Genomic DNA, 27,946 nt, shown 5'->3' with positions numbered 1-27,946 from the left:
TGATAATGACTGTTAAGTGTTGAATAGATTGATGAACTGACGAGTAGAAAAACTATGGACATTTGGCTCGACTCCAAACCATTTTGCTTTGAATTCTCTCGAACACAAATGGTATTTAGTTTTAATACGCTCGTTAGTATGTGATGTACTCACATACATAATATTATAACGAAACAGTGTTTTTGAGTATTTTGTCTCAAAATAATATGAAAGTATTATTGCAATAAACCTGTGAATATCAAAGTACTTTAGCATGGGTTTGAAGATATTATTAAATTTTTTTATTTGAGTTCGGGTTACTAAAATTACAAACATACATAAAATCATATCTCTTTTCCGGAGGGGCAGGTAGACACTAACATCTTTCCACTTACCACGACCCCTGCATAGGTCCTTCGCTTCATTCACATTCATAACTCCCTTCATGCAAGCTCGTCGGTTTCGAGTATTCTTATAAAATTATCCCGGCAAAGCTTGACTGCGCTGTTTGCATACCTACTCGTACCTTAGATCACGTCTAAATCCCTTACGGAATAGACAAATCCAACATTCTTTACACTGTTTGACTACATCTAAATTTGTATCTACCATATCCTAGCTATTTTATACAATATGTTATTTTTATACAATAAGTAGTGTAATATGAGAAAAGTCGTTGAGGTGTAATAATTTGCGTCTGAACGAGCCATGAGTGTGAAATAAAAGTTTTACTGGTGCTATCATAGGAAGTACTTCAGGGAATTGAGGCTGTAGACAGCTCGCTGGAACGTGTCCTCACAAAGTATGCGGGGAATATGGTTTGTAAGAAATACACGGTGAAAATTGCATCTTCAGTGCGACATATTATAAAAAAAACTGATAAAATGCGAGTTGGACTCACGCAATGAAGACCGCAAAGTTAGATTTTTTCTTGACAAGTACAGACCTGAGTGTGAGATTTGTTTTTATCCTCTACTTCTATAACTTTATTTAAAAAAAAGTCTTGACCGATAACCAGATAAACGTTACAAAACTAACTATACTGTAAATATTAATTTTTGGCTTTGAGGTAATGTCGCAATACGAGTATTATTTGGCTTATTATTACATCGGGATTAAAAACAAACTTTTCTTCTTTTGTGTAGGTACCCTAATCCTCTTCAAATAACATCTTTTAATTCTTTGATTGATTTCCAAGCGCTCAGTACCCCGTTCTCTTACAATTTTTATGCGATCAATAATATTTCAACAAACAACCAATCTATTATAACAATATATCGCTAGAAAATCCATCGGTAATGTTCTAGGTGTGAAAAATAGAAAAGGGGACATACATGTTATGAAATCGCAATGAGCCGCGCGGGAGTTTCCACTAGGTTTATAATTTATCCATATATAGGAGTTTAGATAAACTGATCATGCTCCAATTTTGAAAAAAAAAATGCTTATCCTTCTACTATTAAAAATCTTCAACTTATATTCATATAACTTTATTATTTTCCGTGATCTTTAAGTTAGCTTTGTCTATGTAAAGGATAAAGATGTGATATGTGTATATTAACTAATTCATTGTTGCTTTATCGATAAGTCTGCTCTTGTACCTCATAGTCTGTTTTTTATTTTCTCTCAGTGCAATAAAGAGTTCTATCTACATACATACATACATATAATCACGTCTATATCCCTTGCGGGGTAGACAGAGCCAACAGTCCTGAGCGGACTGATAGGCCACGTTCAGCTATCTGGCTTTAAGATAGAATTTTTTTTTTTTTTTTTTTTTTTTTTTTTTTTTTTTTTTTTTTTTTTTTTTTTTATATATACGGGACAAATTACACTGATTGAGTTAGCCTCGAAGTAAGTTCGAGACTTGTGTTACGAGATACTAACTCAACGATACTATATTTTATTATTTATTATAATTATAAATACTTATATAGATAAACATCCAAGACCCAGGCCAATCGGAGAAAGTTCGTTTCTCATCATGCCCTGGCCGGGATTTGAACCCGGGACCCCCGATGTCACAGACAAGCGCACTACCGCTGCGCCACAGAGGCCGTCAATTGAGATTCGAGCAGTGACAAGTTGCTAGCCTATCGCCTAAAAAAAGAATCTCAAGTTTGTAAGCCTATCCCTTAGTCGCCTTTTACGACATCCATGGGAAAGAGATGGAGTGGTCCTATTCTTTTTTGTATTGGTGCCAGGAACCACACGGCAGAGTTCTATCTACCTATCTAATTTATTACTATGACATATTGGAAACTACTTAAATTTAGAGTGGACTCGCCCTGCCGTAGAGACGGCCGCGGCTCGACAAATCCTGCGAGCGCCTTCATTACCCACACGTCGACCCACGTCTCTACGTCTTCGTCACGGCTTCAATCTTTTCGCGGATATTGCTGAGATTATACTCTAAGAAATCCCTGTCGAACTTAGGAATTTAACATAATTCTAGCGAAACGTCGACATAGAAAATATCCGCGCACATTAAAATTTTATTGAGCCTAAATAGCAAATGTTTTTTGCACGAGGTCGTAATAAAATAAATGTATCCCCTAAAGGGTAAACAGACTCGAAAAGTGGCCACTGGATTGCTTAATGGTGGAATTAAAATGTTATTCTTCTTTTAACATTTAGTTTTTATATTATTTACAAATGGCACTGTCTACCCTGTAAGGGACAAAGACGTGGTATATGTACATAAGAAAAACATGAGGCCGACAAATCTTACGAGCGCGTTCATTACCCACACGTCGACCCACATCTTCGCGTCTTCGTCACGGCTTCAATCTTTTCGCGGATATTACCCTTAAATTATGACAAAAGCGCCAGATCGCTGCATAATGAATCCCCCTTATGATGAATGGCCTGTTTCAGCTACCATTGACATTTTCATCAAATATTTTTCATGTTTTCGCTGTGTCGTCTGCATTTATATCTTTTTTAACCGTCTTCAAAAAAGAAAGTTGGTTCTTAGTTTAATAGTATGTAGGTATGTCCGCGATTAACTCGTGGTTCGCTGAAACGATTTAAGAATAACGCTGAACTGTTTTAGATATGATTTTCAGAAAAGTGTTTTTTTACACTTAAGCTTTAGAAATTTTACTGGCTTAAAAAAAGGATCGATTGGAAAATGTTTCTCCTTTTATTTTAACAAAATACGAATCTTGTGTTTATAAGAGTTTCCTTTGATTGACTCTTACGAGCTGGCATACAATATATTATTTCGTCACTAACGCATCAGCGTCCATAGAACAAGATGGCGTGATCCTATTCGAAAGGGAACTAGCTATTAAACTTAATTATGGTCGGTAATAACATGGTACTTTATAAATAAATAAATAAATAAATATAAATACAAAATTGTTATAAAAATAACATTCATTTTGCAAATCGGAAATGTTTTGTATACACGTAATATAAGGGCGAGTAGTTATTTAACACTTTATGAGCCAACCTTTACTGCGAAATCCTATTGTGAGAAACTCGAAACTCTGGACCAGTATTTTAACTATTTCTATGGAAACTCCCGTAATACCATATTATGCGTTGGTTCACAATGTTGGTAAACTAATATCATGTTACTACTTTATGTGATTTGTAAAATGAAACACACAAATACGAACAAACAATGTTTATGTGAGGATACACAAGTATACCCTAAAGATTTTTTTACTCACTTTTACAGTATCACGTCTCTTTTCCGGGTTAGGCAGAGACTTGATCATTTCATTGCGTCCAACATCACACCGTACTGAATTTTCGTTTCAGTTATCATAAAATTTTTCATTAAAGCTTATCGGTTAGGACTTGACCAGGACGTTCGCCTAGGATTTTAAATGGTCATAATAAATACGATTTGTTACTTTCATAATTTTAAGAAAACTTGAAAACTGTATTTGTTATATGAATAGGGAGCCTCTTTTTGTTACATACAGGCTATACCCCTATACCTAGATGAACAAACAGAGAAACCTCAACGGTCTCAGTAGGTCTGTTGAACACCGAAACCTAAAAATTAGATTTAAAAATTTACATTTTATTTCTTTGTAGTTCAAATTTTTTATTGTGAGAAAAGGTTAATACACTTATATGTATATATACACTTTCTATATACAGAAGAATACAATTGTAAATTACATTAACTTACTGGCAACATCGTGTAATTCATGTTGTGTGTGGGTGACGGCCAGCTAACGTTGAAATCAGCAATGTAGACAGCCCTTTGTGGTTAAATCAGCATTCCTTCTAATTGATTGCACTACCTTTATTTACAATTAAAGGGTTAAAAACAAAACAAATAAAATTACATATAATCCAACGACTCAGTTTATATTTTCGCTATTTTATATGTACATTTATCAATTGCACTGTAAGTATTATTAATCGTCGTCTCGAATTATAAATTCGTCCCAATCAGAAAGTCTAAGTAGCATAACGCCAAACAAAGTGAAATTTCCAAAGAGCAATCTATAATCTTAACTAAAAGGCCAAAATCGCATACCTAACTACTCATGTACTTATACCACAACATAACCTCTATAGATCTTAAAAAAACTATTGAAAATATCAAATGTAATACAAATAAATAATTTCCAGCATAAGCGTTTTATAATTACAATTTTTTATAATTCTTTACATTTCTACTATCCATTACGTGAAATTACTTTTAGAAAATACCACAAAAGACCATTCGTTGAGCCCGATGTTCGTTCATTCATTAATTTTTAGTAAGGATGAGGTGAATGATACTTAACCGCCTGAATGAAAAACATAATTTATGCACACCCTAATAATAAATCCGAAATGGCCATAACATGAAAAGATGCTCTATCGCAGTAATATTTGAAAAGGCAGTAAGTAGGCCATAAAACGAATACCTTGAGAAGTTTACAACTTTACTAAAATGGCTTATTTAACATGCTTATTACATCTATTATACTTTAAGATGAATGATATTTTAAGCAATGGACAATTGAGTTCGGCGTTTTTCTTATTCTTAATCATAATACAATCATAAAATGAAACAATTAATTAATAAATTAATTATCAAGGAACAAAATTATGCTAAGGTCGAAACGGACCTTCATTATTTTACGGTCAAAAACTGAGATCGCAAAATTATACGGTTACATTTATCCAGTGGACTGTTACCACGACCGTGCGGCCCGAATGTTTATTTGACTGACCCAATTTACATTTCCAAGGAAAGAAAAGAAATGCCGTGTGGTTCTTGGCACTTAAGCAAAGGACCACTCCATCTCTTTCCCATGAATGACGTAAAGGCACCGACTAAGGGAAAAGCTATAATGAACTTGGGAATCTACTTTTAAGCGATGGGCTAGCAACCTGTCACTATTTGAATTACAATACAATTGAAAGAAAGAAAGAAAGAAAGAAAGAAAAATATTTTATTTGATATCACAAACTTAACTATACTAAGTAACAGATTTTACAATTATTAAGTTATAGTCTTTGCGAGACTGTTGGCTTTGTGTACCCCTTAAGGGATAAGGACATTATGTATATGAGGACATTATGGACATTATATATAAGGAAAGAAACATCTAAAGTTTTTATTTCCCAGGTCTTCTCCGATTGCAACAGTTGTACCAAAGTCTGGAGCCAGGGAATGCTACATTTCGAATTTCGAACGTGAAAAGAGTAGGAAATGCGACCGACGTGGTGGAATACCTCTGTGCGATTGAGAAACTGGACCGCTGGAGTAACAAATACGTGGTTCTTGACTCGACCACGGTGCTGGCAAAGGAAGCTCTTATACTGCACGTTCGAGACGTGCACCTAGGCAGACGCAATTATCATTACTTCTTGAGTGGTTTGGTGAGTATTAGCTTAGTTTTTAATTTTAAAAAGTTTAAAACTGTTAAGATTAAATTTGACTGTTTGACCCAAATGTTAATCTTAGGTAAATTCGGTAACAGGCTTTGCTTTTGCCTGGACTAAGATGAATTTATCAAGTTCTTGTAGACCTAGGCAAGCTCAAAAGCAACCAAAATAAGATAGGTTCCGTATTTTATACACAGATTATATAATTCAGGAAACTCTCCTAAGAAAATCCTAGGACAACATTAAGTTTTCGACTAAGCATTAAATTTATATCAGTCAATTAAACATGAAAAATATATCTATAGAAATGTACCTACAGTCCTACATCTAACAATATATTTTTTCTTTAAAAATCGATCCAAGAATTCGCTCCACGGGTCCGGCAACAGCATCCATGCATACGTGACCTGCAGGACGCTGGCGGTGATCCCTTGGCTCGTTAGCGCAGACGCCGCTGAATTTCAACTCAGACTATAGATACGGCCCGAGACGGACTATTTGGAGCATACAAATTGACTGTCTTCACTTATTTGTGTCTATTCCCCGCGATTCTTTACTTTACATAAATATTCACTGACAAAAAATAAATATCTGGTGGTTATACTTTTACTTGTTAGCGGAGACGCCGCTGGATTTCAACTCAGACTACAGATACGGCCCAAGACGGACTATTTGGAGCATACAAATTTACCGTCTACTCCCCATGTGTCTTTTCCTTGCGGTTCTAATGATTTGCCTTCAAATTTCAACTGATAAAAAAGTGTTACCATAATCTTTTTTGATTGTAGTTCATGGTTACACTAGCTTTCACCCGCGGTTTCACTGGCGTGAAAAGTATCCTATGTATCAAAGCTGGCGCAAAATATCAAGCATATCCCTTCAGTGATTTAGCTGTGAAGAGATAACAAACAAACAAACTCACTTTCGCATCCCTGTCCGTTACTGGCTACGCCCGTTCCTAAATTTATTCTAAATGTCTATATTTGCAACTTTAAAATTTTATTCCCAGAAAAACACTTGAGCGATTAATTCAGTTTCGATGTATGTGGTGTCTAACTGTCACATTGAGACACTATTTATTTTTCGCTGCACACTTATAGAGTCATCCCAGGTAAAGCATGAATAATAATATTATGTTGAGATGTGATTGAGTTTTTTTGTAAAAAAAAATCCAAACCTTTTAAATTGGGAAGTTAAATAGGAAACTGTTGGTACTTTGACTGGCTTTTATTTTAACGACGGGCTTAACTTTTATAAATGATAAAATATTATACATAAATAAAACACAAAGGTAAACAAATGAATGTGTAAAAGATGTTACGTGTACGTCAAAAAGGTATAGTGAATTTATTTCTTACAACATTTGTTACCTTATTTACTTACTAGAGGCCGCCCGCGACTTCGTCCGCATGGAAACCCTATCAATCCCGCGGGAACTCTGGGATAAAAAGTAGCCTATGTGTTATTCTGGGTAGCTGAAGCTACCTACATACCAAATTTCATCGTAATCGGTTCAGTAGTTTTTGCGTGAAAGAGTAACAAACATCCATACATCCATACAAACTTTCGCCTTTATAATAGTAGTAGGATAAATTCATTGATTTACGCATTAATACTTAAGTTCAGGGCTAAGTAATGTGATCCAATCCTTCCTGCTGTTATGTCTTCTAACTAGTTATAAAATACCTAATAAATTTTCGGTGTTAAGATTACGTACATAATAATTCCAGTTATACCTTTGCATTATGACAAAAATAATGTATCCTAACAAATGTTGTACATTTCTTTGTTATTTATACAACTAGTTAAACGACGCGAATTTTTTTACAAAATTGAGGATATCTCAAGAACGACTTAGCCAATTTTGATACCCCACCTTTTGGATTTCATTGAAGATCTTACATTCCTTTTAAATTTCATCAAAATTAGACCAATTCCGAAACTTATTGTGTTGTGTGTACCTAAACATTCAAAAGAATGTATTTGATTTTTGGACCAAAGCGAGCTTATTTTCGTAGTATGGTATGCACTGGAGATAGCTTCGCACCTCGTCTTCATTAGTGTATGGAAGGTGAACCAGGTATCTGCTAAACTGTGTGTATTAAAAAGACAGCATTAAGGTAATCACAATTTAAAATTGGGATTATACTAAGCCTAAAAGAAATTTCTTTACAGGTGATGGACGATCGATGGGAGAAAGAGGTCACCGAATTTGGCGCAATTAACATAACTGGATTCAGGGTCTTGGACTTTTCGCGAAAAGTAGTAAGGGATTTTGTGGACGTCTGGAAGAAGGAATCTATTTCGGTAAGTTATTTTCCATTAATTTCAGATTTCCATGGTAATATAATGTGCCTTTAATAACAAGCAAAATGATATTGTTTCGGGTGAAGTTAGGGTTGAAAAAGGTTTCCTAATTTCTTTATAACAATCAGCATTATAAAGCAAAACACCTAATATTTTACAAGTATGTATATAGCCACGTTATATCCCTTGCTTTGATAGCCTAAAAGAAGAATCTCAAGTTTATTGGCTTTTCCCGTAGTCATCTCTTACTACACATAGGTGTATTCTCATAGGAGAAAGATATGGAGTGTTCTTATTCTAAATTGTCGGGAACTGCATGGTACTACCTAATAATATTTTTATTAAATCAAGGATATTTAATATGAATCAATCAAATCTATATGCCAAATGAAACAAACGTCAGTAAATTTAAAATCATTTGAACTCTAAAGTTATACCAAAAACAATTTCACTTGGTTTAATATTAAAATATTTTGAACGTAAAATAATAGGTTTCAGTCTTTTTCAGACTCTGTCTACCTCTATGTGATTGAGATTCTTCCACGTGAGCCCAGTTAGTGCAGATAGGTCACATAAAAGACTGGGTCATTACATATTTACGTGATGGTAATATAAATTTGCCAGAAACTGAACAATTTTCCTTTGAGGCACGTCCTAGAATCATTATGAATGTCTAATTACGAATTCAGCGAACGGACTGCTTAAACAGTCTTTTTTAAAAACATCTTCCCGATGGCATCCTGTCGAATGCTGCTTACTTAATTTCCTTCAAATCTGTTTCCAAGGTAATTCGGCTATTGAGAAGTTTTATATTCAAACCATTTAATTAAACTTACAAACGGAGGGTAGACAGCGCCTACAGTTTCTAACAAGATTGAAGGCAAAAGACATGGAAGCTTGCACTAAATGCTATAAACCTATTCGCCTTTCAATGGAAAAGAGATGAAATGGTCCTATTCTATAGAGCCGGAAACTACACGACAATTATCATATGGTTTCTATTTAAATAATACTCTAGTAGAGGAGAATGAACGGTGAAATGTATAAGGTAAAATAAAAGCTAAAGCAAGGAAGCATACTACTACAGACAACAAAACAAAAAGCGTGACAAATACATGAGATATTTAGAATTTAGAAATGTAGAAGATATATTTCCGTAAATTGGGACAATTAAAATATTATTCACAATATTAAAGTAATTAATAACTCAATTACCGCGACCGGATGATAAGCATCAACAATACTTATTATTAGTCGTTTTCATTACAAGTTATAGAACTCGAAATAGACCAGACAATAGAAATGCCACATAATATTTATAGGAAAAAAATATGTCGTCATCTAAAAACTTTCGCAGTTTTCTGCGCAATTGTAAACCTGATAATTAAAATTCTCTCCCGTTGTAAAGCTCAAAACTAGAACTCAACTCAATCACAGACAGTAGTGATTACCATCAGTAGCGACCACTCATTGACCAGTACTTAATATTTTCGTACAGTTATGATGTGAGTTATAAAATTCACAAAGGCATACTAGCTAAAAACGGCTATAAACTAATTTACTCTTTTCCAGGCGCAAGCTGCCCTTATGTATGACGCAGTCCAAGTTCTGGTTGATGCAATCTTTCGTCTCCTGCGCAAGAAGCCGGACATCTTACGCAGCACCATGAGACGAAATGCTAATCTGAACACGAGTAGAGCGATCGATTGTAACCCTAAAGGAAAAATCACCCCATACGAGCACGGAGACAAAATTTCAAGGATGATCAAAAAGGTAAACGAGTAAAATTCTAATATGTTATGAAAATTTTAATTACGTCCCAGTTTCACGTCAAGTGTACCCTCTTGATGCCGGTTTATCGTTTAATCTGTGGTCAGTGGATATAGTAAGCGGCTTAACTAGTAACTTTTCATTGCTTCGAGCATCGGCTTTGTAAAAAATTCTTATTTTTTTCTGATTAATATGGTACCAAATAAATAGTCCGGTCAAACAAATAAAATAACAGTGAAGGTACATAAATTGCATTGAAAACATTTGGAATGAATCTCAGAAACGGTAGCTTTAAGGAATAAAATATTGATATATTTTTAAAGATAATATTTAGATTTAAGATTTTTTTTTGTGATTATTTTACAGTAAACCGTTTTGAAGTGAATAGCTAAATACTGTTGTTTTGACCTTGAGTCAATTTGTCATACATAGACCAGCATTATGGGAAATTTTTGGTGTTGTTTTTAATTATGTTTTGAACAAATTTTCTTTTATGTGGACAGAAATTTACGTACCTTAGAATGTCAAGATTGACCAGACTAGTATAATAATTTTCTAATATTTGAGATAGCTAATAATGTGTGCAGTCTCTAAAGAAATATAATTCTATGTTAGTCTTAACTGACTAGGTCTTAAATTTCCCAGTTTTATCAGAAGTTATGTGCAAGTTAAAGCCATTATTATATTGTGTATGTGCCCGTACCTCCTTCCTATATCTCACATTAAGTTTTAACAGATGTTGAAACTGTTTGTTCAACTTTTACTGCTTTAACTTTTATTCTTTAGAGCAATTTTTAACTTTCCGTGGCTATTGCGAATGATTGATATCATTACGTACATTGAGTACAAAATGGCGGGCGATTGTTTCGATATTCATGAGAGGTCGTAATGATGACACTGTATATGTAAAATTTTACGATGATATCGTACCGTATACGATGCACATATAAGTATACGAGTCAACAACACACCTATCCCATGAGCAAAGGGATACTATTAAATTTGACGTCTAAATGGTGCGCTGCGAACTAAGTACCATTTCAAACGCAAGAGCACAGCTAATAGAATTATAATGTAATTAATTAAGAAACCCGTGCAAAATAACGTTCGTTCAATATGCACCTCGCTGGAGGTTTTTCTCTCTCAACCTTCATATTGTTACGAGTATTAAGCTTTTGTTCTTTGACTATGAAATAGTGAGAATGCATGCCGTGTTCTTGTCTTTGAAGTTAATTAAATCACGGTATTACTGTCCCCAGGTATACTTTCTTTGTCTCGTTAAGACTACTTTGTAAATAAAGGTTGAGACTGAAATACGAAAAAGTATTCCAACATATAATTATGTATTCTCAGTATTTTATCCCAGCGGTAACCACAATAAGTGTAATCCACAGTTGGGAAAAAATTAAAACTTTTTCCGAGAAAAAGTAGGAAAAATGACGTACCGGTTAAATGGCAAGTGTCCTCCCTTTGTGGGAAAATAAATTGCAAAACGACAAGTCGAGTAGCGGCGCTTTACTTAAGGTATGTTTACACGGTGCGAGCTCTCGCTGTATGACAACTAGTTCACCAGTAGACTTGCCTTATTGATAAATTATCTAAAAAAGACAGAAGTATTAGACTTTAGTCTAAAATTGTGTTAAGCGGTCATAATTATTGATCGCATTGACTTACAAGTTTAACTTTCACAGCTGAATTACTGACCAATGTATTGTTGTTTTACGTACACAAAAAGTAGGTACGCGCAATAAACATTACACTTTTTCGCAATCGGGTAAAAATAATTTTGGCAAAGAGAAATCTTTTTTCTTTTAAGTTGCAATACTCATATATTTTATTGATGGTAGGATGGTAGCTGATAATTTTCAAATTAGATTTAAGGGTTCCGTACCTGGAAGGTAACTTATTACAAAATCTCTGCTGTCAGTCTGGTCACCACGCTGTATCTCATAAGCCGTGATAGCTAGAAAGATGAAATTTTAATTTATTATTTTAATCAGTGTTTATTTCTTTCATGAAAACTGTAAATCAAAACACAACAGTGTTACAAATATCAGTAGTTTCAACCACATTTTCTTAGCTTATATAAAAAATTTGAGTAAGTTATATATTTTTGCTTATTATTATTACCTACTTATTGTTAAATAATAATGATAAATAATAATGAATACATGCTTACTTTCTATTTTGCAAGTTATTCATTAGGAACTGTATTATGTTTATACGTCCGGGCTGGGATTGTGGTTGTAAAATTTCTGGAAATCATTACAGCTCACCTGCGGTGGCCATAAAAACTCGGGAACAATGGTTGGCCGTACCTACACAGTATAATTGACAATATTGCTTACTTTGTACGACGACGTATACACGTTCAGGTCAACGAATATAAGACTGTCCATTGTATACGGGATATTTTCATTATACTTTTATGTACATGCATTAAATATATCTTATGTGATGATATATGCCAATAATTGAACTGTTTACGCCAATGTTCAATTTCTTTGGCATATTATATTAGTGGGCATTAATATTTCATAAACCTGTCTACCCTATAAAGTCTACACTGCTGGTGTAACTGACAAAGCCTGTTGTCAAACTCGATAATTGCCTTAACCTTAGAAATTACTCAAATAATACTTTCTAAGTTGTAATTTTTTTCTAACTTAAATACGTTTGTTTTCCTAAACCCATAGAAATATGAATTGTATTTTTATACCGAATCCTTTGCGTAAATCTAATAATTTTCTTTATTCCCATCAGTATGGCCCTCATCACATTATTGTAATCTGTATATTTACTTTTTCTTATAAACATCTAATCCATGTAATGCAAAGAAGCTGTCCAATATGTCCAATATTATAAATGGCAGATGAACTATCTCCATCAGTGATATGATTCACACCATACAGTTACAACATGTTGATTACAGAAGCCAAACCAATAGAGCTCAGTGTTGCCAGCACAATGGCTGACTAATAGCAATCAGTTTATTACGATACACAACTAACTATGAATAGGCAATGTTCGATTAGTTACACGAACAGATAATCCACTTCCTCCTTTACCCGCCTATCCAACGTAGTGGTAATGTGATTGCCACTGAGTCAGATTCTAAGATGGAAAGTTATCATTTTCAGATTGAATTTTGAATGTAAGTTACAGTATCGCTGATTTACTACGTCGTTATATCGGTCTGAAACTAACTTTGAGGTTAGCTCTAACAAATTTCCTAAACACAGAGTTATCTAGCTTGGGATTTACTATCTATAAAATGTATTCACTCATTATTTGAGTCTCTTGCCACACATTAGCCACTTTCAATATGTATGGCTATCCGCGATGCTTCCAGCCTTCGAGATACACGTCCATTGCTAGTTCGATGACGGGTTAGCTGATTGGTGGTTGGATGTATTTAGAATTACTTATTGTTAAGTTCTATTGTAAGAAAGAGTGGAATAATATGTTTTTAATTTTAATATAATTTACCATGTGAGAGGTGTATACCTCTACCAACCCATGGTTCTACCAACCCTCTAGTTGTTAGACTTCGGAATCACGAAAGGAATGATCTGCTTTTGCTTTCACTTTCTCTAACAGCGCACCATTACAAATCGGATTTAGGATAATTAATAACTTTTTAGCTGACCTGAAGATACACACATGTTACCCGCGCACTCAAAAGCTAAGCTGTAATTCTGTTTGTCAGTTTGTTTTTTAAGCAAATTAAAGTCTCAAAATTTTTGTTTGTAAGTTAATATTACAACTTATGATAGTAAAAACAATTTAACATACATGTTTCTTTTACTAGCTGCTTACCACACTCTTTTAGAAGTCGGGAAAGAGAAGTTCATGAATAATATTTGCGTTATCTTAACTAATGAGGCAGGTAACGTACGCATGTTGTATGACCTTAGTATTTTGGGCAACCGCAGTTTACTGAACCCGTCGTATTTTGTTTTACCAAGTTGGTAAAGACGCCTTTTCACTTACACTTTTTTCATTCTTGAAAATTAATTCGATATATAGGGTTTAAAAAAACCCCTATTTAATGACAAATGAATATTCAATACATAATGTCATCAATCAATACAAGAAATTTGACTTAAAAACACATTAACATCACCACGCTAGAGTTTAAAAAAGCGCACTATATTAACATTATTACGTAACTCTTGTAGGTTATTTGAGTATCGTAGCGATGCTGTAGTAGTGTCGTTGCGATGCTGTAGCAGTGTCGTAGAAATGTTGTAGCAGCTTCGTAGCAATGCTATAGCAGTGTCGTAGCGATTCTGTAGAAGTGTCGTAGCATAGCTGTAGACTCGTGTATCTTTACACATACAGTTAGGTACATAGAAAAGTGATTGCTTTATTTACTTCTTGTAGTTATGATAAAAATTCTATCATCTTTATCGGTCAAGAACATCTGAAAAACGACAAAATCTTTAATTTTCAAAAGCGAATTTCACGTTGAATTAATGAAACAAATTAAAAATAACTATACCACACAATATTATCATATTTTTACCGTGCAATGTGAGGAAACAGCTTTATTGGGTCAGAAATTTGTTCGTGGAATTCACAGCAGCACAGGTGTTGAAAACTGCCGGTGTTTTATATCGAGTGTGGTCAGACCTGTTCTGGGGGCGATTAATACTAAACCCCGTCACGTCTAATTAACTAGCTGACTGACCCAATGTAAAATCTTTCTTATTTTTTTGCGTCGAGCGTAAAATTTAGGAGATATTATAGATTTTTGTGTCTAGATAATGTTGAATTTTTTCTCAAATTATTTGAAATATTTGATGATCAGATTTATATTTGCAATCAAATCTCATATTTTGCAGTGCGAGTTGGATACCAGTCAATTGTTATACATAGTTTATGTGATACTGTGATACACTTTGCATTTTATTAATAAGTGTAGAAAAAAACATTAACAAAATTTAAAATTAAGTAATTATTTCTTAATTCAATGCTTTGAAATCTAATCATTTGCATTTTGTATTATCATTATCATACTCGTACTATATAAATTAAATATTGAATGTGTTTAGCGGGGACTTGATTTTAGTATTATAGATTTCAGCACTAAGAATTGAGAAAAATTTTACTTATTTTAAAAGGTATAAAAAATATAACAAGCTTTTGCCCGAGGCAAATTTCTCACGGAATTCCCGAAAATTAATCCTTAGTGGACACGTACGTATTATATTGTCAAATTTCAACGAAATCCGTTAAGTGGTTTTGGTTACGGGCTGACAGAGAAAATACCAATAAGATATTGTTAACAATATATAATTATAAAATTGAGTTACATTTTTAATTATTTTATTTGCACTAAGGGATATATTATTATCAAAAATATTTTAAATAATATAATTTTTAAAGTATGACGTAGTATCTGCCTGCCCCTCTGAGTAATAGCCATGATTTTATGTATATATGAATACAGGTATATTTTATTTATATTATTAATTGTAAATTAAATTGCTTTCCCAAAATCATTTTTAAGTTTATATGAGTACTTTCCATACATTTATAAAATACTTCCTTAACGATTTATGACGAAAGTTGGGATTAATAGGCTTGATTTTCAAAAATATAATAAATTATTTTTTAAATTCCCACGGGAACGAAGTCCCGGTCAAAAGTTAGTGTTAAAATAATATAGGAATCGTAAATCAGGACGTAGGCCGGCCAAATTAAAGGTATCTCCGTGCATTCAGTATAACGAGATTACAGGGCTTACCGTAGGATTATTTATATTTGTTTCCGATATCGTAAACTTAATTAGAAAGGATTGGTTACTTCCTCGTTAGTTATCGTAATTTAAGTTAAGCTTTGTTTTCTAAAAAGGGGAATACATAAGAAAAATTGTAGCCTAGCCTTCCGCCTAATAGTCTTCAGTTTAGTAGCAAAACTTTTAAATTTTAGTCTTAAGTTTAGTAGCAAAACTTTTAAAAATTTAATTATGGGACATCACCAACACCACTTAATAATTAACTTTCAATGACTTTCCCAATATCCACGGGAAGAGGAGCAGCTGTCTCACACTATGTTTTATCTTGGCTACCAGACCTTGGTTTTACTAAGTATAATAAATCGAAAGACAAAAGCCCTTGTTTGCTTCAGACGGAGATAGAAGGATTGACTGGCACCATCAGGTTCAACGAGGAGGGACACAGGAAGAACTTCTCTCTTCAAGTCATGGAATTGACCGTCGATGGGGACATGGTGAAGGTAATTGCTCATACAACTTTTTGCTTCCTCCTGTCGTTAGTTATATCCTCACAACCCTGGAGAGCAGCCCGGGGTTCGCCCTTTACCATATATTCTGGATTCGGTGAGACAGCTTTTTACACGAAGTTATCAACTCCCGTAATGATTACATATCCAGTTGCCTCAATGGGCAGGTTTTGTCAAAATATTTTCCTTTACCGTAATAGCATCGGTTAGCACTTAAACTAATACACAACTCAGAATAGTGTTATTGGTATATGACTGAAATAGGATTTGGACTGGTGCATCATTATACTAAATAATGAACTTACTAACTTCATAATTTTTTATAAATATATTTTTAAAAGCACATAAAAGAAACTTTTCAATACATCACATATTATACGTAATTGTGTGATAAGATAAATGCTTTTCCGATTGGTAATTCACGATGTTTAACAACACTAACAGAGTTACGTGAATACAGATTAAACATAACTATTGGATACATGCTGATTAACAAACTGGTAATTATATTAAAGGTTAAACGTGAAATACGTTCAATGCACTTTCACGGTGAACACGATGAAATTAATATTATGAAGCGGATTGTTCAATCAAAATATACGTACAGACAATTATTCCAAATTTCAGGATATGTTTTTGATATCGCTATTACAAAATATATTCAATACAAAATATTTGGGTAAATGAACTTAATAGATATGTAAATTTGAAAACAATAATTCTCTTGTTTGCTTTATAATGAAGTGTCAAGAATACAAAAAAATCATTAGGACTTATTTTATGCAGTCATTTTGCCACAACTGTGCAATGCATTAAGCTTAAGCGTGCTACGCACTAACGATACGATGCGATAATCCGCGATTATAATGACTTGGTCGCATCGGGTCGTGTCACAAATGCGTTACAGATTTTATTCTTGCGTCACATTCAAATGTGCCGTATCTACATACAAACTACCAAAATAACATACATTTACTTTATCTATAGGTAGCAACATGGCACGACCACAAGCGGCTAGTGCCTCTAGTTTCCAAGTTTTCACAGTTGAAAACGGCAGATATATACAATAGAAACAAGACGTACATTGTTTCCACGATCGAGGAGCCCCCGTACGTAATGAGGCACAATCCCGAGGCCGGGACTAACGACCCGTACACAGGATTCTGTGTGGACCTCACCGAGATGCTCGCGGAAAAGTTGGAAATCAAATGTGAGTAAATTAGATCGAACTAGCTTTCACAGGAGGCGACGTCCATTTTTTCTCCTATTCCCCATTTTTTCGCACACTTCGTGACACTGACACTGAGTAGGCATTGTATTTTTAGATATGGTTTAAAATGAAAATCTTCCCAATCATTTTCAAGTAAAGAGTGTGGCGTCAGGCAGGTCGTTAAAACTTATAAGTAAAAATAATACGTAACGAGCCCCAGGCCTAGTAGCATAGTGCTGGAGAGTGTAATTGGAAACATTAAAAGATATTATGTACATATATATTATATTTATTTCGAACTTTAACTAATTAAAGTTCGAAATAAATATAATTAGTATTATGATCTTAATGCGCTTGCCTTATAAAAAGACTTACTTTATTAACAACAATGCCAAAAAAACATAAGTATAAAATGTTAAGTATATGTTGTAATTAAGTGTATAATTTGGAATAAAAACATTCCTAAAGAATTTATTTTGAGGTCCTTTGAAAACTCAGTTTCCTAGGTACTAGAAACATTTACGAATTCCAACAAATTTAAGACAATGTATTCCTTTTACAGATGAACTTCGAATCGTCAAAGACGGTAAATATGGAAATGAAAACCCTAAGATCACGGGTGGATGGGACGGAATGATCGGTGAACTATTGAAAAAGGTAATTTTGTAACGTTGACCTGAAATATTACGTTTTGCATTTCAAGCCATTGAATTGATTAATTTTATTGAAGTCGCGATTTCTTCGTTTCGATCTTTCCTTTTGTAATAGGTACCTTCTATTTTTTATACTATGAATCAACCACAAATAGTCTGAATTCGCTCAAAACTTTCATTAGAACAATGACTTGGTGAACGTGGCAAAATTGACAAACTTTTTAATTACTTAAGTCAATACAAGCAAAGTATAATGCTACATAAATTGAATAACTGACGAAACTCGATGAAAACGTTTAAAAACTTTACCAATTCCAACAAATAATAAAAGGGGACGACACGGGCCTTTTATAGTTACTGCTTTCGATATTTTCGCTACGATAAACCGAACTTAGAAAAATATCAAGAGTTTCTTATAATACCTCTGTAAATGGTTTCCCTTTTCATGGAAACTTCCTTCGTATAAATCTTAGACGTGTGCCCTTATCGCGCGCATCTATAAGTTAGTGCCTAATACATGTGGAAAAAAATACCATGGAAACTCTTATTTTCTGTTTCCTCAAGCTGTGAGGAAATCTTTTTATCGTAGGTATAACCAAACGATATCCTTTATTGAGTCAACTATAATGTTATATTTTTGTTCCTTATATTCGAATAACAAACATTAATTAACTATTATATTAGCTTGGAACGGGAAAGCAAATGATTCGTGAAAAATCTTCGGCTTGGTCGCGTAATGTGCATTGAACAGAATACCACTATTTGGCACCTTCGTTTACGATCCACCTGGTTCCACTCGGATGAACCAAGGGTCTTTACCTGTAGCAAATTTCCGGGGTGGACTACATGCAGTCTTTCTCGTCCTTTGTGCATCTGTCTTCTTGTGCGGATTATTGGTTGGTGTTCTTCCTCTTAGTTTAATCTAATTTTCGTTTATTTTCATGTGGTAAATACCTATCATGACCAATTGGTCCACAACAAAATTTGAATTCATTTAGTTTTTCGTATTGTGAAGATAATTAAATAAACTTTTTTATCAGTCAGACAGTCCGATAATACAATTCCTTAATATATTAGCTCGCCACTATTCATTTTTTAGTTATGTACAGTTAAAATCTCAATCAAGCACTTCAAATGCTCCAAAATTAGCTCTTTCTTTCATCGTTACAAACTTAGTAGGTAACTTTTTACTTAAAGCTAATAAATATATACCGAAATGGCTGATTTTCGGAAAATCACACATTCAATTTATCAATTTGAAAGCTCAAGCGGTCACCCTCTTGACGCCAGGGCACGAGCAAATGACGGTAACATTACTTACCCTAAATTAAGGTATTCACTTATAGGCCGCAATCTAATAAAGGGGACGAATTTCATTAAGAACCTCTACATGACCACTGAGAGAGAAGCCTCGTAAGTTAAGACTGAAGTAAGAAACAATAGATTGTTTATAATGTTATATTTATTTTCTTTAGTATTTATTTCCTTCTTGCGTTCATTGCAACTAGATTAAGTTAAAAAAAGACAGCCATTCACGTGAAAATATCAAAATATGATGTTTTCAGTAGAAAGTGCGATAGTTAGCAACCAAGGTGTGACAGAAAAAAGTTAATTTAATCTAACGCAAACATTTTTTATGACTTAAGCCGGAGACTGGTCTCACGGGAATTTAAAAAAATGATGTAACTACCAGTAGCCTTGTAAGTAAATGTATTTTTCTGACGTATAAACTATTATTACTGAAAAACTTTTAGTAAGTTTTTACACTTTCTTTCAAAAATCTTTTAAAATTAAAATGGATTGTTTATTAATAACTTTTGTTCATAGGAAGCTGATATCGTGGTAGCTCCATTGACGATAACTTTAGAACGAGAAACGGTGGTGGATTTCAGCAAACCATTTCTGTCATTTGATGTGAAGCCTGTTGCGGGAAGTCACAAGCAGGACACGTCAATTTTCAGCTTCATGTTGCCTCTTTCTAAGGAAATATGGGTAATTATTTTGCTTAAAGTAGAGCCGGTTTGATTACCAACCGATGCTTTTATGGAAGCGTGGGGTATAAGTTTAAATTCTACCACGGGTCCTCCTGGCTTTAGTCCCGGTTGCAACCTCTCTACTGTGGAGAGGACTCCGGGGCCTTTGACCATGGATCCTGGTCTTCGGGGCCTTTGACCATGGACCCTGGACTGGATGAGTCAAGTTTTTATACGAAGCGACTCTCATCTGAACTTCGCAGCCTTTGCAGGGGAATCTAACTGGTAAGGGATCCATCACGGTTACGCATTCAGTTACGTGTAGATACCTGTACATTCAAGCAACTGAGTGTATTGCCATATTCCAATATGAGTAAGGTAAAACTTCGTCTTCAGCGAAGTATAAATGGAACCGAAAGTAAAACCAAAATAACACAAAGGATACTTGTTTTATCACAATGTGATTTGGTTACTAAAAGTAAAAATACGTTTACTTACTAGTACTTATCTAAGAAATGTATATGTCAGAACATGGTATTCTTGAATCAAATATATTCAGTTCTCCTTTGACAGACTATGAGTAAACATCGCAGAAATGTTTAGTACATTTATTTTGTCAAAGAAATATATTTTCACTCTAATTTTATTTCCAGCTTGGCATTCTATTAAGTATCGTCGCAGTAAGCGTCGTTTTATTCATTGTATCCCGATTTTCACCGTATGAATGGAGAATGATTTCTTACACGGATACCCAGTCTTCTTCGGATCACTCTGAAGTCGCCACAACCAAGGTAAAACTATGATACATAAATAAATAAAATAAAATAAATATGTACGGGACAAATTACACAGATTGAGTTAGCCTCGAAGTAAGTTCGAGACTTGTGTTACGAGATACTAACTCTACGATATTATATTTTATAATAAATACTTATATAGATAAACATCCAAGACCCAGGCCAGTCAGAAAAAGTTCTTTTCTCCTCATGCCCTGGCCGGGATTTGAACCCGGGACCTCCGGTGTCACAGACAGTGCGTACTACCGCTGCGCCACAGAGGCTGTCATATATTTTTAACCCTCGCAAATGTAGAACTAAACAAGTCTTTTAAAAATCTTACTAGAAAAACGCTTTTCAGAGACGTTCTCGCGAAAATTCTATAATATTTACGTACGAGCATGGAAAAATGTAAAACATCTTGTTTGCTTAAACATAAGATGTAGTTTCAAAGAACGAGTTGAAACATAGTTCACTATTATTCTGAATAATTTTTCCTAAGAAATGTGTCAGACACATCACGCCTTTATCCTTTACTTGAAATTCAAGAAAAAATGCAGGATATTATGGCCTTCAAGAAGAATTCCAATTTTACAATATTTTCCCTTGATTGACAATTACAATCTGTGGGGGGAGGAAAGCAGCTGTCTCACACATTGAGTTTGTTACTACCAAAGTACGAGGCTACCAGAGTAGATGCTGTAATAACTTGCACTACATTTATGCAATTAATTAAAATTATATGCTAAAACCTAATTGTTAAGGGTCTTTTTTCTAACGACTTACTTTGTTTCAGACGACTGTAGTTAACGAATTCAGCTTCTGGAATTCTCTCTGGTTCTCTGTGGGGTCATTCATGCAGCAAGGAAGTGAAATTGCACCAAGGTCAGTGAACAGTTCTTTTATGATGTTTATATTTTTTTAATTTAAATGACAAATAGCTATATAATATGAATATCTAAATTGAATGTGTAATATGCGGTGAAATTAAATAATACGAGTATACTTCGATGTATTTAGTGAAGTTAATATTAACATAAAAATTCATTTATATTTCTGCAAGTAGAAGCCATAAAATAGAACTATAAGAAGTTATATGAAATATCTTAAACGACCTAAGTTCGTAAATAAAAAGCTAGTTAAAATAGCAACCACTCTCGTTTTTAACAATAATGGCTAACGCCTTTTAAATTTTCTTGTACAATATTGAATTCATACAGCGGTTGTTTAACACGAGGAACATATTATGTATGTATTTGCTACACGAAATTGCTATAAGAAGCATTAAATACTATTCACGCTAGAAATACATAATTGCCACGTGATTCACAGGTCTACATCAGGACGAATAGTGGGCTCAGTATGGTGGTTCTTCACTTTTATTGTGATATCTTCGTACACTGCAAATTTAGCTTCCTACCTCACACTCGCCCGGATCGCGGAGCCCACTCAATCATACGAGAAAATCGCTACATGCCCTGAGGTAAATAACACTTTAGCGTGTACTCGTAAATAAAAAGAGCTGTAAAAACACTAAGTTCCCAGCACCGTGGAGGCGGCAGAGAAAAGAGAATTTTTCCTTTTAAAAACTGACATCTATTGAATTGTGCCTTCCAAGACGCCTGTTACTTTGAGCTGAAACATTTGAAATATTATAATTATAATAAACAAGTCTTTCCCCACATAAATGTTAAAATTTATACTGCAACAATTTCAATATCAAAATCCTGTATAAACATGATGTGTAACGTTGGAACACAAACAAGAGTTTATAAAAGACCTTTCTTATCACATCTTAAAATTACATTCAGTAGGCCACATCGGTACAAAAATGTTATGTTTATCTATGTGACACATTGTAGATTAACGAAATTGCTTTAACAAACTGAAAACATACCAAATATTTTGGTCAGTAATTAATTGATTCAGTTATTTATCTTAACTGACATACAAGTGTATTGTAATATTCTACCGAAACTTCGATGCATTTCTGAGCTATAAGCAATACCTTTCAATTTACTCAGGCGCCTCTCTTATTGATGCTTTCATTTTAAGCCATTAGTCGATTTCTCGCCGCCGCTTGAGAAATATCGTGTACAAATTATATATTATTTGACGTATTGCAGCACGTAGCAAAGCTAATAATCTTTAGAATTCGTATTCATAACAGCGAGAAGTGCAAAGTACAATTGAAACTTCTTTCTTTAACTCTCCACCTCCATTTGATCTTTGGTGTCTGCCGTATTTTTATGAAAATTAATATTTTAGATGTCTAGAACAGACATACATATAATAAGCTCTTGATTCGTACCTATAACATGATTTTTTATTACACACTTTATTTGTATTTTATTTATTTATTTCTTAAATCATCTAATACTATATTTAAATTATGAAAAACGATGCATTTTACACTTTAATAATAAACCTTTTATAGGACACTGCTGAAGTTCAAAAAGGCGTTGCTATCCAACAAGAGAACGCAGTTGATGAGCACGGATGGTTGGCATACCTGATGGATAAGTCCACCAGCACGATCGCCGGAACTAATTCCCACGGTGGAAATGACTTCGGCTCACCTTGCGAGATGCTGGTCTCTATGACGAGTACAGGAGTCAAGGATTTTGCTATCGCATTGCCTAAGGGATCTAAATTGCGGTGGGCATCTATACATTTTTTTACTATAACTACACGCACTCGCGAATTTGCTAAGCGATTTCTTAATTCGGCGACGCGAATATTTGCTATTGTAATCTAATACTCTAAAAATAATGTTTTTGTAAACTTATGAAATACAATTGAAAAGTTTATTTCTAGGGACGGAGTAAATATTGCTTTACAGTCCATGAAAAATAATGGAGATTTGCAAAAGCTGATACGGAAATGGTTCACAAAAGCCGAATGTAACGTCAATGATCCGGTTGGTACAAATTTTTTAAACGTAAATTTTTAATAAGAAACCTATCTGAATGTGAAAAACTTCAACCAATTGATCACTTAAATTATTGTCTTTATCGTATTCAGATCGGTCACATTCGTCTTTAAAACGCACATTTATTTGACAATATCTAAACTGTCCTAATCATTCACAGGTATTACACGGTACAGAATTGACCTTGAATCAGGTAGCAGGTCTATTCTACATGCTGCTAGGAGGTCTTGTCTTAGCTTTGGCAGTGGCTATGCTCGAGTTCTGCCAACATGGCAGAGCTGAGGCGGCCAGGGCCAATGTTCCTCTAAGAACGGCCTTGAAGGCGAAGGCCAGGCAGGCGTCTCGAGCTGATCGGAAGAATGCACCGCAACGTACACCACAACGCGAGCAAGACCGACTTGGATGGAACGGCGGCGCTTTTGGGGTAAGCTGTTTTATGCATTATGACGATGTAAACACAAATGAAATGCCAAATAGATCGCACAGAACATGAGAGAGAATCTCAATGGTAAATTTAAATCCATTAAATCAATTAGTCATTAAAATACACCACCTTATTATCAACATGCTCATTATAGATGTTTTATTAAAATTAATATAAATAATTATAAAAAATTGTTGTGGATTTGAAACAGATTTCAATTGAACTTTTCATTCAACTAGTCAAATTTTGTAAATAAAACAACCTTCCTTGCAGCAATACTACACCCCGGCCAACCAAATCGGCCAAGAAGAGACGGCGTTACATGCCAGTTTCACACAAGTCTGATCCTCAAGCCGGGACACTGGCACTCTTCGCCGAGCGTCCCACTCTAAACACATGTCAAGCTCAGTTGACCTGTACCAACTGTAAGTTGGCAAGGACTATCGACAAAAGATCACATTCCTCAACTCTTGCGATATCAAAGACGATCATTAGAACATCTTCCTCAACTTTAACATAATTTGAATGAGAATCATTTTGATCGAGAGGAACTTTAACATCTACTTTTGTCGATACCAACTGCAAACTAAGCAAGATTTCGACAAAATATCATTGTTCCTGCCTCTAGGTGTGGACAACTAGTTAACATCGTTTGAAAGAGAAAAAAAATGATTTAGAGGAACTTTAAGACCTACTTGTATTACTTATTTGTCGATTTTAACTGGAAACTGACCAAGATTATGTTCGAAAAATCAAATCGGGTTAACCCTTGAGGGACTATATTTGACTAAATTACAGTCAAGAATAACCTAATTTCAAGACGACTATTTGTCACAACCAAGTGTAAGAATTCAAGATTGTAGATGAAAAATTAAGTCATGTTCCGCTGCTCTCGATGGACTATGTTTAACTAAATCCATTTGAATCAGAGTAATGACTGAAGGGAACTTTAACACCAGTACTAATTTGCCGCGAGTGTAGCTCGATTCATTGCTAAATTATTTACTAAGTGTACTCTCATAGTGTAAAAAGACACTTCAAGTGTGATTACAATATTAGGAAACATTAGTGAATTTTAAATTACAATGTTTTAAATATAAAATATAGCATAAACATCCTTTAAAAAAAATCCGCTTATTCCTTACTTTTTTCAGTTAGTCAGCTTGTAATTTTTTTTATCTCCAACAACATTAGACACTATCTGAAAGATTTTTAAATCATATCAATATGTTCGGGTATTTTATCATCCATTTAAGACCACTTATTATAAATGAATGTCAAATGACAATAAATCCATGTTTTATTTCCGATCGAAGCGTGTCTTCATTAAAGACAAGATATTTCCTTTATAAACTCTCCACCTAGGGAAGCCCACCGTAAACTCCCTTTGTATGTTATTTTTAATTTCTATTTCTGGTTTAAAATTATTTGCTTGTTTGTAGTCTACAAAATCACTTTAAATGTCACAAGAAAGTTAATTACTAAAAACTGTTTTGAACAATTTGCAGAAATATTCTTTCATAATTTCAGCTTTATAAATTTCTTCTACTCCGGTAACCTGGTAAATACCTAGTAGATAAATGTCAGGGTCTTTTACTACATCTTTAGTGAGTAAAACTTTTCAATTAGACAACATATAAAGTCATCATACTAATAAGTATATACCTGATAGGTTATAGAGTTGTAAGGAGTAGGTAAGATACCGCTCAGTATTATACAGGATGTATATTATTTCGGTTATTAGTATAATTACCAAATAATCGCAACCATTATTAATTAGAGTAGCTCATTGTCATTGTATACCAAAACATAGAAAATATTGCATGTTCTATGTATCTCGATTTACTATAACTAATTATTTAAAAGATACATTCTACTAAAGACCCACTAATATATCTACTTACTATTATTAGATCATTCAAATGACATTATATCGTCGTTATATTTACAAGATATCTGGGTGTTACTGATTATTAATACAATTTTATGATAAGATTACGAATTCAGGCAGTATTTAACATAAGTTATTACTAGTCTTAGGTATGTAAATTTATATTAACTAAACCGGAACTTTGTTATTAATTTTTATATCACGTTCATGATTTCTTTCTTTTTAAGAAACTTTTTACTATTTCTTGGAACGTGTTTTGAACCAGTTTAACTAGTATTGATATAATTATACTAACTGATTCTAAACTAAAAAATATTTCAATTGTAAGTTAATGTGTGATAAATACTAATTAGATAAATTATCATTAGTATTTTGATTGGAGGAGAAAAAGTGGAGCAAGTGAAAGAGTTTGTATATCTAGGATCAAAGTTTACATCAGATGGCAAGTATGATAGTGATATTGAAAGGAGAGTGAACGCGGGGAACATGGTGAATGGAGCTTTGCATGCCTTTATGAGCAGTCAGAAACTATCCAAAAAGGCTCGACTGGCTGTGCACAGAGGCGTGTTGGTCCCGACATTAATGTATGGGAGTGAAAGTTGGGTATGGCAAAAGAAGCATGAAAGCAGAATAAATGCAGTGGAAATGAGAGCGTTAAGGAGTATGATGGGTGTGAAATTGAGTGACAGGATAAGGAACAGCGTGATAAGGGAATGTTGTGATGTGAAAGAAGATGTAGTTACAGGAATAGAAAAGGGTATGTTAAGATGGTTCGGTCATGTGGAGAGGATGAATGAAAGCAGGTTGACTAAGCAGATATACAAGGAGAGTGTGGAGGGAAAGGTCGGAGTGGGAAGACCTAGACGAACGTATCTTGATCAAATTAAGGACGTCCTGGTAAAGGGTCAGGTCAAAAGTACCCGAAACCGCCGAGCTTGTATGAAGAGAGTTATGAATGTGGACGAAGCGAAAGAAGTATGCAGAGATCGTGGCAAGTGGAAAGAGGTAGTCTCTGCCTACCCCTCCGGGAAAGAGGCGTGATTTTATGTATGTATGTATGTATCATTAGTATTTTAGATAGCCTAACTTTATTGAATAAGATAAAAGTGTTGAAAGATTTCGGCTTGGATTTGTGTATTTTATTTTCTTTTTATGATGATAATAATAACTATTGAAATTGTTAAAAAAATTGTCCAAATTATATCCAAATGCAGTTAATGATTAAGAATGTATGTGGAACTTTACTTTGTGACATGAAGCATGTCACTTAAGAAATATAATTACGTTTTGATGATATTATAAGTATGTTTATTTTTCAATTACTATCGTTATGCCACTTATTTATTTCATGTTAACGAGAAAATTTTACAATCACAAACAACTTATCTAATAATATTAAAATAAGATATTGCCAAAGGCACATTTAAATCATATCAACAACTTCACAATGTAAAAAATGCCCTAATTTATGTACTAAACCATGTTGTATTTTCGTTTACACTTAGCTTCTATATAAATTATGTTTCCGTCCTTATTGTTCTAGATAATTTTGTTGCTCTTATTGCTCGAAATTGTTTGTGCCAAAAAAATGTTTCGTAGAATAAAAAGAACAAACCAAAATCGAAACAAAATTTTCACTTGGACTTTTGTCATAAGTATATATTTGTAAAAGGTATGCGGTGACGTCCGTCCCTCGTTGAAGGCTGACCTTTTCCGGTTTGGTATAAAATGCTTGTAAAATTAACATTTGAATATTAATGTAATTCAACTGTAACAAGTTGACCTGACACACTCATGACTTAAAGTGTACCAATTAAGAGAGCAAGGTGGAGTACACAGCTAAAGAATAATTACGTGGAACATCTAATTGCTTATTACCTAAATATTACTTTTAAAAATAATATGTACCTATGTTTGTTGAAAAACAAACGTAGA

At 33.9% G+C, this 27,946-nt stretch overlaps 1 protein-coding gene across 1 annotated transcript in view; it reads left to right on the top strand.

Moving 5' to 3' along the window:
- LOC106133838 (glutamate receptor 1-like) overlaps positions 1-24,465 on the top strand; it is a 72,533-nt gene extending 48,068 nt beyond the window's left edge. The window contains exons 4-17 of the mRNA XM_060953808.1: positions 5,567-5,820; positions 8,002-8,133; positions 9,706-9,906; positions 16,039-16,146; positions 17,140-17,362; positions 17,925-18,019; positions 19,843-20,007; positions 20,642-20,779; positions 21,561-21,649; positions 22,097-22,247; positions 23,202-23,422; positions 23,582-23,684; positions 23,857-24,120; positions 24,394-24,465. Of these exons, the coding sequence (XP_060809791.1) occupies positions 5,567-5,820; positions 8,002-8,133; positions 9,706-9,906; positions 16,039-16,146; positions 17,140-17,362; positions 17,925-18,019; positions 19,843-20,007; positions 20,642-20,779; positions 21,561-21,649; positions 22,097-22,247; positions 23,202-23,422; positions 23,582-23,684; positions 23,857-24,120; positions 24,394-24,465 (2,216 nt within the window). The remainder of the gene's footprint in view (positions 1-5,566; positions 5,821-8,001; positions 8,134-9,705; positions 9,907-16,038; positions 16,147-17,139; positions 17,363-17,924; positions 18,020-19,842; positions 20,008-20,641; positions 20,780-21,560; positions 21,650-22,096; positions 22,248-23,201; positions 23,423-23,581; positions 23,685-23,856; positions 24,121-24,393) is intronic.
- Positions 24,466-27,946: the final 3,481 nt, after the last annotated feature.

This window comes from Amyelois transitella, chromosome Z, assembly GCF_032362555.1.
Source record: "Amyelois transitella isolate CPQ chromosome Z, ilAmyTran1.1, whole genome shotgun sequence".
Classification (NCBI taxonomy): domain Eukaryota; kingdom Metazoa; phylum Arthropoda; class Insecta; order Lepidoptera; family Pyralidae; genus Amyelois; species Amyelois transitella.
The sequence above is the reverse complement of the archived record's forward strand: the minus strand, read 5'-3'. Positions and strand labels throughout refer to the sequence as shown.